We start from the raw sequence: 12,119 nt of genomic DNA, 5'->3' as shown, positions 1-12,119 counted from the left end.
ATGCAAATTATATGCTAATATAACTTTAGCTCAGCAAACTGTTTTACAGTTAGTTGAAACATTTGATATTGTGCCTACTGCCTTATAAGTATGTCTCACTCTTTGTCATAGATGAATACCTGAAATATATGTGTGAATAGATTTTTAGTAATACAAATCATATTTTCTCAGTGACTTGCATAATGTCAAAAATCCTTCCTCTTTAAGTTAATCATAATTGGTAGTGATAACAGTTTCTCTTCCTAACAAGTAGTTAAATCAATACTTAAATGCACCAGAAATTCTTATTTTTCAAAACCCAGCAATGAATCATTTTAATGAGAAAAGTCATTCTTAAAAGAAAAGAAAAATCATCCTTGAATCATATAATTTTAAGTCAGAATGGACAACAGAGATTATCTAGTATAGCTCCTTCGGTTTACAGATGAGAAAATTTTGAAGCCCAGAACAGAAAAAGTAAAGAATTTGCCTCACATCACACATTTTGCTACAGTTGTTGGAACAGATAGAACCAGAACCCAGATCTTAAGCATACTTTCCACTGTGCTATACTGGTATCTAGTTTGTATACTTGTAAATTTATGCTTTTCAATATTGAATTTTCTTAATAAACCATACACCAAGTTAATACTAGTGAGGCTTATTGGTGAAGTTCTCACCAGTGCAACTAAAAGAGAAATACCTCCTTAAGACTATACACCTGAATACTTTGACTTTATTGAATGGAGCCGTGTTCAAACCTCATCTGAGCCACATTGGTGTATTTGAACCCACAGACTTTTCATTGAATCTGGATCTCGCTGTGGATCTCACTCTAATTTAACCAAAAGAACTTAACTCAAAGTTTTAGAAAACTTGAATTTTAAGTGCCACTTCTGTTACTTAATTGTTGTATAGCCATGGCCAAATTACTTGCCCCTGATGGGTCTTAATTTTCTCAACCATAAAATGAAGATAATGGCTATACTTACCTCACAAAGTTACCGTAATGATCAAGTGTTGTGACAGTGATGCAAAAGATTTTGAGTATTTATTATGTGCCAGACACTTTGCCAGTTGATATAATTACAATCAGAAACAAATCCAAGAGCTTATTTTCTATGAGTTAACTTTTCACTTATCAACTAGTTAATTTCACATATACTAATTTTATTTTTTTAATTTATTTTTTCACATATGAAATCTTGTCTCCTGTTACCTAAGTTTTTTTGTTGTTGTTGTTACATTTATTCTTTGATCACATTAATACTTTTATAAGTATTCCTTTGTTCACTGAGAAACTGCAAGGTAATTATCTGTTATTTGTTATCTACTTGATTTCTTTTCTAGGTATACATCTGATTCTTTTTCTTACAGTAATGTTTTTTATCTTTCTTAATGAAATTGAATGACAGAATTACCTTTCACAGGAAAACCAGTGCCATTTGTTGATATAAATTAAAATTCTCTGATGCAGATATCCATTAGACCTCTTACTGAAAATCAGGGGAGGAGGGATATTGATAGGCATGAAAGTCTCAGTTTTTTCTATCAGCTTTTTAAAACATCTTAAACTTGGTCATCAGAATATAGGTTTACATTGGGTGATTGGATCCCTTTATATTTTAAAGGTAAAAATTAAAATTCTAATAACTTTTATATTCTTTGTACTGTTATAGTTTTAAAGACATTGTAGAATTTCAAGATAGATAATTTTACTATGAAAGTTGTTGAAAATTATGAAAATCAGGCAAAATAAAATACATGATTTGAAATGTGCTGCCTTTGAGATATGTTATAAACACCATGATAACCTAACCTTTGTGAAATGTTTGGAAACATTAATAAGGAAGCCAGAGTCATATTTGTAACTGGGTTTCCTTCTTGACAACTCCTGTTTTATGAGTTACTAGACTGCTGAACAAACAGAAAGGCAACATCCTCAAAATTAAAGGGGTTTAATAAAAAAAAAAAAAATTTAGGTGACAAGATATTTATTTTCAGCAAAAAAAATATATTACTATAAATATTGTTGACAAGGAAATTTATCTCATGGAGGTTCACAATACTTAGTATTTTAATATTAATACCATATAAACTAGTTCAGTTTTAAAAGTTCTAATCCCATGTATCAAAAAATGAATATTCTGAGTGTACATAAATATTGATTTTTTTCCCATTTATTTTGTCATCATAGTGTTCATTTTCCTAGGAATCTAACTAGATCGGAAAATTTACTTTATTATAAAGTTCTAATCACTGTTAGTGATTGGGTTGTTCATGTCAATGTGAAATAAGGAAAGAGACTAAGATGTATTTGACTTTATGTCTTGTTTTTGTTCTCATATCAAGAGAACAACCGCCCCAAACCATTGAAGAGAATCTTAGACCTACTATAGTTATCTTAACAGGCTGTGAAAAGATGAACTGGATAAATGGTGGCAACTAAAAAACTAAGAAGTAATTTATGTATGTGGTATTTAGTAGTGTGCCTTTAGATAGCAAATTTACTACCAAATACTTAAGGCAGATTTTATTATTGAACAATTTGGGGCAGAGGGAAAAATGCTTAAGAAACTTTTTGAACATATGAAATAATAATGGTCTTAGGTAGATTCATTATTGGTGGATTAGGATACACTGGATATGTTTTTTTTTTTTTTTTTTTTTTTTTTTTTTTTTTAAATTTATTTATTTATTTATTTTTGGCTGTGCTGGGTCTTCGGTTCGTGCGAGGGCTTTCTCTAGTTGCGGCAAGTGGGGGCCACTCTTCATCGCGGTGCGGGGACCGCTCTTCATCGCGGTGCGCGGGCCTTTCACTATCGCGGCCCCTCCTGCTGCGGGGCACAGGCTCCAGACGCGCAGGCTCAGCAGCTGTGGCTCACGGGCCCAGCCGCTCCGCGGCATGTGGGATCTTCCCAGACCAGGGCTCGAACCCGTGTCTCCTGCATTAGCAGGCAGATTCTCAACCACTGCGCCACCAGGGAAGCCCACTGGATATGTTTTTGATCCACCCTCCTTTAACCCATATGAGATTCGTCAAATGGTTGGCTGGAATTCATTTCATAATATGGGGCCTTGGAGCAGATTTGAGCCCCTGTGCAAAGCTGACCCAGATAGGGATTGAATCTGCTGCGTTCAAACAGCAAAGCTGTGTTCTGTAAGTTGAGCTAGCGAGGACAAATACGTGTTAAGATGTGAAATAGTCACATCATTGTCCTTATAGAATATCATTGTTTATAGACACATTTCCTCACAAAAGTAGAAAAATGTGGTCATGAAATCCATTGTATTTTTATTGAAAATGGAGAAATAAGTATATGAGAAATAACTGTACTGCCAAATCCTTCAATTGGAGTAATACTTGTTTTGCACAGAACACCATTCTTTTCTCTTGGTTTTCTTTTTTTGTTGCTGTTCGAGAGGTACTTTTGGGCTGGGTGTGACTGTTCTATAAAATGTTTACAGTGGCAAGTGGCAAGAACCACTTGCCATTGATTTTGCACACATTAATTTAAGCAGTTTGCTACATTTCCTAACTTACATTCTTTAATGTTACCTGAATGCTTCAAATTATATTTCCTTTTTTCTTTATGGCAGGCACTTCTGCCTATATGATCACTTTACTTAGGATCACAGTTAAGCAAATACTTTTGTATTTTTTTCTTTTTTATAAATTTATTTATTTATTTTTGGCTGCATTGGGTCTTCATTGCTGCACTTGGGCACTCTCTAGTCGCGGCGAGCGGGGGTTACTCTTCGTTGCGATGTGCAGGCTTCTCATTGCGGTGGCTTCTCTTGTTGCAGAGCATGGGCTCTAGGCGCACAGGCTTCAAGAGTTGTGGCACGAGGGCTCCGTTGTGGCTCGCGGGCTCTAGAGCACAGGCTTAGTAGTTGTGGCGCACAGGCTTAGTTGCTCCGCAGCATGTGGGATCTTCCCGGACCAGGGCTCAAACCTGTGTCCCCTCCATTGGCAGGCAGATTCTTAACCATTACGCCACCAGGGAAGTCCCAATACTTTTGTATTTTTAAGATCACCTGCAGCTTTTACAGTATTAGGCACTTCAATTTCGATGAAATTGCAGTGTTCCAGAATTTCCTTATCATGACATTTAATGTTCAGATATAGCACACAGGTTGTCCATTATGAAGAATCTTAAATTCAGTTAATGTTAAATCAGATTTTCTTCACTCTTACTAAATTTTTGTTATGTTTCATAGCACTTGTAAAATATTTTGAAATAGTAACATTAATGCTAATATTCATGTGGGAAACAGTTTATCTTCTTAAATTCATACATTTGTCTTATTGTCTTTTTTTTTTACAGACAGAAGTGGAGCTTATATTCACTTGTCTTCACTTTTCTTAAAAAATTGTTTTTGAATTAATATTATTTTAGCGATTTGTTCTAAGAATATTAAAACTTTGATGGAAGATGAGCTCAGGTGATCAGGACATTGATTCAGGTGTACTTGGCATAGCAGTTCATTAACTATGTGTTAATTATCTATGATTACTCCTGAAAAGCTATAGTGGCTTCATCTTTTAGGTTGCTTCATTAAATCATTAATTTTCTTGGAGGTAACTAAGCCTGACATAATTAAGTCGTCTCAGTCTACACAGATTTTTATCTTCCCATGATGTCAAGAACATGGAGCTAGTTAATATAGGGCATTGCAACTTATTCCATGGATGTACTGACTTTTTATTTTAGAATGCCTTATACTGTTTTGTCTTATATTTAAGTATAGTCTCATAAATGTATATCTTTTAATTATTTATTTAAAGTTTTAGCTTACAGTTTATATTTCCTGTGTAATAAGCCCATTTATGCATTTGAACCACTTCTTATCAACAGTTCTTTGAACCATGGCTACATAAAGCTGCTGCAGTTTATCCAGAACATCATTTATGAGGAAGGATTTGATGGATCCAATCCCCAGGTATTGAGTACCTTCAAAGCCTTTTTATAATCATGTATGTAATGCTGTTTTTAAACTCTCTAGGGGTAGACCCAGAAGGTCTTAGAATAATCAACAGCGAACAAGCTGTTTCTAAGCATAGAGGATGTAAATAAGCAGAGCACAGGCAGCCTTAGTTTGACTGTAAATGTGTATTTAGAATTTTAGCTAAGTTCTCAGTGGATGCACATAAGAAGTTCACATACATTGTCAACATTAATTATTTTTAATTATGTTTTTGTAGTACCTGGAGTTTAAATACCACAGTTTGAAAATTACTGTTAAATCTGCAAGACTTGTACTTTTCTATCTAAATTTTTTTATTTCTGTCATTTAGGCCTTAATGTTAAGTTATCTTATGAGTAAGAATTAATTATTTCAAGATTTTATTTATTATATTATGCTTTGAGTTGTCTCATTGAATAAAAGATGCATTTTTATTTGCTACATTAAAACATTTTATAAGTTAACTATTTCTCTGTAGCTCTATTTTTAAAAGCTTCCTCTGGATTCCTGCTATTAAAAATGTTCCGGTTAGTTTAACTTAAACAAAATGAGGGAAATTTTATTTCTAGATATCATGCCTTTCACAATTCTTCCTCAGTGATTTTAATTGCTATTGCTGCTAAAAGTTTTGCATTTCATTTATAGTATGTTAGCAGAATTATTTCCAGAGCACCATTATTTTTATTGAAGAAGACAAAAAAGCCAAAATTCTTATTTTCAGCATTATCAACTACATTTGCTCTTAATTCATATCATAGATTTTTAAATATTCTTATAAGCTTTATTGCTATATTTAACACTTTGTCCACGGCAAAATAAATACTTTTAAAATTTGTTTTGATCATCAGTTTAATAGCAGGTTGAAAATACTTATGTGTGTATGGCAAAGCACAGACATTCATTTATAGATGGTTTTTCATGTATGTTACAATTTTTGTGATGGCCCTTGGTATTTAGTACAGTTTTATTTTGCTCATTGTTGTTCCATTTTTGGTCCTAGCTAAGATTTATGGGCACCATGTCTTCTCTTTGGTGGCAGTGCCCGTCTGGAGAGGTAATTGGTCCCTGACAGACACCTCTCCCCACTTGCTCTGGTAACTATGGAAACAGGCATGTCATAACAGTTCCTGTGGTACAGTGTGCAGAGCTGCTGCTCTTGTAGGATGATGACACATCTTCTAAGAGCAAGAAATTTTATAGAATGCAAAAAAAGCAAAGGCAGTAACAAAGAGATACCCTTACACTTACATATATGGATATGTATACACACACACACACATCCAAAGAACCCTTAAAAAGCTATTATTGGAATAGAATGAAAGGTTTGTTTTCTTACTTGTTTATTTGACTGTGAATCAACACTGTTTTCAGTAAACAGTATTTTATTTCATGAACATTGATAGACGACAAACTGGTTTGGGTCTCTGAACCAGAGGTTCTATAACTTTTGACCTTCATAAAGATTAAACAGGGTTGAGACAGACATTTTTATGGTGAATACCAGGAATGCTAAAAACAAATTTTAAATTAAATTAAATATGCCAATAAGTTATTATAAATTTCCAATTTTATTAGAACTAAAATATAGTTAATGAATTTGTAGACTTTTTAATTATGGATTACATCATTTGCTAAATTACCTAGTCTATACATCTGCCTCAGAAACTTTAGATTACTTCCGAAAGCCACAGAAATGCATCTATCAGGCACTACTTCAAAAAATATTATTCCCGAGTCAAAATAATATTCTGACACTGAAATAAATCCTACTTTTTAAAAGGATATTTTCGTCTTACTTTCTCTATCACAACATTTTCAAATAAACTAAACTAGTTGGAGGCAACAAATAGAAATAGACTCTAAGGAACAGAATATTATATACTACCATATAATTAATAACAGTAGTAAGTAGAAGTATTGTAGGTCATCTGTAAAGATACTTGGAGTGGAAACATTTACAAATCGCTGTCATAATTTTATTTTTAATTTTTGATTTTCAGATATCTAAGAAATAATACAATAAGTGAAATTTGAACATTGATTTTACTTAGAGTACCAGATTAAATATTTTAGATCTTCTCGTAGGGATAAATTTATTTATTGTTCAGCTGTCAGCAAACATTTATTTTTTTAATTTTATTATGCCTTACAGTATGCCCCATTATTATATGGTGTAGCAAGGAATTATATGTCCCAAACAACACAGGAAATTTGTAACTCAGCCTTTGTTTTTACAATACTGTCATATTTTTTAAAATATAAATGTATTCCCTGTGTTGAAGTATTATGCTCAGTTATGTTCTAATGTGCTGTGTACCTACTTCACTTAAATATCTTATCACTCATTCATTCTCTGGCTTAATATTTTCATTCTTTCTATATGTGTATATCAGTGTAACTGTCAAAGTCACTAAACTGTGGTTCTCATGATTCTGCACCTGACAGCATTTTTGTTATAAACTTGTGTAAACTTTTTGATACAACAGTAGTAGGTAATGGTGACTGTGGGTTAAAATACAGCTGACCTTTAGTTTCTGAAATGTTGACAGGGTAAACAATATGAGGCTGCTCTCCTTTTACCACCAGATTTCATTCTAATATCTAGATTTGGGGTGGGGGAGGAATTTTCTCTCTTTTTTTTCCAGGTTGCTCTTTCTGTTAGGAATCTAACTTAAGCTACAGTTCATAAGATAACAAGTTTAAGGATGAGAAGAATGAACCTTAATCTTGCCATTTTGTTTAAATTCTGAGTTTGTAATACATAAAAATGAATAACCTATCATATTTCACAGATATAGGAACTCATTGGAAATTTATTTATACTTCTGACATATACCATGGTACATCATATTACTTCATTTTATTCAAGTAATGCAGAAATAAAAAGAAAACAATTTTTATGGACTGTTGAGGATCACCACATATGGTATCTTAGGTGGTTGTCATCATAACCTCAAGGCAACCAGAAAAGAAAATAGGACCAACTGCCTTGATATTATCATTGTGCTTTAGGTCCTAGAAGTCAGAAAGTTTTTCTCAAATGTGCTTAGACTAAATTCCTCTTTTTAAAATCTCATTCTCGCAGTTTTATCCAGGCCATTGTGTCACTTTATATATTTGAAGAATTATATGGTCTCATACAACAATGTTCTATTCTATCCTTTTTATTTTAGAGATGAGAAAACTAAGGCCTAAGTAATATACTTATTTTACCCAAAATCATACATCTACTTAGTTGCACAATGCAGACTTTAAGTCTGTATCTTACCCATCTTACTATTGTCTCCTTAGTCTTCCCTCTTCTAACATTTCAACGTTTTATTCATTTTCCCTACTTTCTTTTGTCAACAAATTCTCCTTGAAAAGGAATACAAAAAATCACTTGTGTGTCTAATATCAGGGAGATATTATATATTATGCATATATATATATTGTATTGGGCAATAACTAGTTGGCTAATAAATTTTATTAGTGGTATTCTGTAGCAACAGCAAGTGATATATATATTTTCGGATCTTGTTTCATCAGAAATCACATCTAAAGTGGCATGTTCCAAATCTTTGCTTTGGGAGAATAGTCTTATTTTCCCCGTTAGAATTGTAATAATGATTTTCCAGTTATTTCCATGTGCCAGGTTTTGCTAAGAGCTCCTTCCTTTGCCTGGAAATTTTGCTGAATTGCTAAGGGAAGCATTTGCAAAACATTTGTTCAGTTAGAATAACCCAAACAGTAGAATTTATTATAAACACATCTGCTGGCAAACATTTATTGACAATCATTTTAGCTTTTATTTAATAGTTTTTCAATACTCTTTTCCCAAGAAATATCATTCACTATTATTATGACCTTAATGTCAATGGGATCAAGTTCTAAACATTCACCTGTTAAGTTTTATTGAAAATGTCAAATTGTTACATAAAAATAGCTTCAAGAAGAAAAAATAGAGGCAAGTGTAAAATGCTAAACCCCCAAAAATACATTTTTAAACTTCTTTCAAACAAAATAGTAGGCGGTGGACATGATAGAATTTATCTGAGAAATATTGAGCACTCTGTAGTTTATTGAAAGACTTACAGAGTTTTGTAATACTAAGAATGGTTTGTAAGCATTCTAGTTTAGATTCTCTTTATTATTACCTGTGATTTGTTATGTATTACTTTAATTGCCTCAAACATAATTCTTAGTCACCGTTAAGATTTAGAAACAAAAGCTTGAGGCTTGTGATACACTTCAAATTTTCCAAAAGAAAAAACAAAACAACAGTTCTGCTATTTTTTTATAGTCTTGTAATCTAAAAGGTTTCCTTTATATTGCCTTATTATTGATAATACATAAAACTTTTTACTACGTCTGTTGACATTATCTCCCTGATCTGTTTTGAATAAAAATAAGAACCGGCAGATAAAAGTAAAAGACGTAGGTATCCTGTTGTTTAATAAAACTTAATGTGTTTACCTCCCTCTCACTTTCCCTTAGAAAAAACAGAAAAACATTTTAAGAATAGGAATCCAGAATCTTGGTTCACCTTTGTGGGGAGATGACATTTGCTGGACAGAAAACTGTGACAGCAGTCACAGTCTTACGAAGTTCCTCTATATGCTCCGTGGTCTTCTGCGAACCTCTCTTTCAGCCTGTATCATCACAGTGCCAACACACCTTATCCAGGTAAGAACTTTCCAAAACTACTTTCTCCTAACTCGTGGTTTATAGTGAAGAGCAGTTTATAAGTGCTTTATGAATCCGGTAAATTATTTTCATGTGCCATTTGGATAAAAGAGACTTCAGATGCTTGAAATGCCGGAGCAGCAAGATGTCCTTTAGATTATTCAATTCCCTAGTACTTGTGGTTTTAATATACAGTGAGTATGTGGTAATTTCATCTTCACTAATTTTATTATTTTTTTCTTTGATTTATTGTGAACTTGCTAGTATCATTGTGACATGAGGTTGATTTTGCTGTCGTATCTTGTCGTTGATCATAAAGCTGATCTGCGTATAGATCTTGAAGAGATATTTTTACACCCATGTATAGCAGCATTATTCACAACAGCTAAAATGTAGAAGCAACCTGACTGTTCACTGACAGATGAATAGATAAGCAAAATGTGGCATATCCACACAACGGGGTATTATTCAGCCTTAAAAAGGAAGGAAGTTCTCACATGTGCTGCAACAGGGATAAATCTTGAGAATGTTAGGCTCAGTGAAATAAGTCAATCATTGAAAGACAAATACTGTGAATCTAGTTATATGACATACTTGGAGTAGTCAAAATTATGGAGACAGAAAATAGAATGGTAGTTGCCAGGTGCTGGGGGTGGGAGAGAATGAGAGTTATTATTTTAATGGGTATGGAGTTTCAGTTTTACAAGATGCACAGAGTTCTGGAGATGGCTGGTGGTGATGGTAGCACAACATTATGAATGTGTTTAATACTACTGAACTGTACACTTAAAAATGGTTAAGGGCTTCCCTGGTGGCACAGTGGTTAAGAATCCACCTGCCAATGCAGGGGACATGGGTTTGAGCCCTGGGTCAGGAAGATCCCACATGCCGCAGAGCAACTAAGCCTGGGCACCACAACTACTGAGCCTGCACTCTAGAGCCTGCGTGCCATAACTACTGAGCCCGCATGCCACAACTACTGAAGCCGGTGCACCTAGAGCCTGTGCTCTGCAACAAGAGAAGCCACCACAATGAAGAGTAGCCCCTGCTCGCCACAACTAGAGAAAGCTCGTGTGCAGCAACAAAGACCCAACACAGCCAAACATAAATAAATAAATAAATATATATATATATAAATAAATTTATTTATTTTTTTATTTTTAAAAAATGGTAAACTTTACACTATATGTACTTTACCACAGTAAAAAACATTGGGAAAAAAAGCTGATCTGAATAGGACTAGTCCCCGTCTTCCCTCCTTGTTTCTATATATATTTCTCCTGAAGTTACACTCTCATAAAAAGAGGCCAGTCTCCCCAGAGAAAGAGGGGTCTTTGTAAGATTTCCTCATTGGTTCAAAAAAGTTCTTTTCTTAAGAGTGTTCAAGGGGCAAGTTTGGGACTGTTTCCACAGTATGTATGTATATATGTACACATATACTATAACATGATACTAGAAATAATACAACTGAAATACCTGCTGCAATGAATGGAATGTGAAAGTCAAAGTAACTAAATCACTGAAATCATTTTTTCTAATGTACGTACTAAAACACTTTGATTTGGAATGAATTATAGCAGAGAAGTTTTGAGCTTTGTTTTACTTCTCTAAGAAATAGCAATTATAACAACAATGAGAGCAACTAGCAAATAAAAAACACTAAGTCAGGACCTAACAATTTGTATAGAATTTTTATGTAAATGCTATTATCTCCATTTTACATATAAGGAAACTGAGGTATAGAGAAATTCAGAAATTAGATCAAGGTTAAATACTTGAGAAACCATAATTTGAACCCAGAAAATCAGATTCTAGAACCATATTATGGGAAAATTCTACTACAATATCTAACAGATTTGTATTCTGGAACTCATTCTTTCAAAGCTAGTAAATCTCAAATCTTTAACCTCAGAGCTAAATAGAAAGGACTTGAAGGGTTCATCTGAATTAAGCTCCTGTCCTTGGATACGTTAAGCATTATCCCTGTTTCACAACTGAGGTCTGAACTTAAATGACATATTCAAGCAAATCAAAGAAACAAGGACTATGCTTGGTGACACTCCAAAGGTCTGTGAGAACTTTACATTTAATTACATAACAGAAATATAGCAGATGTAATTGAAACTTGGAGGTCTCCAGGGAGTACTTGAGTACTCGAATAAGAATAGACATATAAAACAATGGAATAGAATTGACAGTCTAGAAATAAACCTGTACATCTGTGGTCAACAAATTTTCAACAAGGGTGCCAAGACCATTCAATAAGTTGGACAACTTTTGCTACATGCAAAAGAATGAAGTTTGGATGCTTACCTCACACCATATACAAAAATTAATTCAGAATGAATCAAAGACCTAAATTTAAGAACCAAAATAATTATGAAATAAATATACGTATATATGTAATTTTTAAATTTATTTCAAAGGTGCCTATGCAATAAAGAAAAGAAAGAAAAAAATTTCTAAAGCCATTTTGGTAGTGATCATCATTATTATTTAGAGAAGAG

General features: G+C 33.3%; 1 protein-coding gene across 1 annotated transcript in view; it reads left to right on the top strand.

Moving 5' to 3' along the window:
• Positions 1 to 12,119, top strand: part of ELP4 (elongator acetyltransferase complex subunit 4) — a 225,457-nt gene that overhangs the window by 74,247 nt on the left and 139,091 nt on the right. The window contains exons 6-7 of the mRNA XM_007181016.2: positions 4,839 to 4,923; positions 9,424 to 9,612. Of these exons, the coding sequence (XP_007181078.2) occupies positions 4,839 to 4,923; positions 9,424 to 9,612 (274 nt within the window). The remainder of the gene's footprint in view (positions 1 to 4,838; positions 4,924 to 9,423; positions 9,613 to 12,119) is intronic.

The sequence above is a fragment of the Balaenoptera acutorostrata genome, chromosome 9 (assembly GCF_949987535.1).
Source record: "Balaenoptera acutorostrata chromosome 9, mBalAcu1.1, whole genome shotgun sequence".
NCBI classification, from domain to species: domain Eukaryota; kingdom Metazoa; phylum Chordata; class Mammalia; order Artiodactyla; family Balaenopteridae; genus Balaenoptera; species Balaenoptera acutorostrata.
The sequence above is the reverse complement of the archived record's forward strand: the minus strand, read 5'-3'. Positions and strand labels throughout refer to the sequence as shown.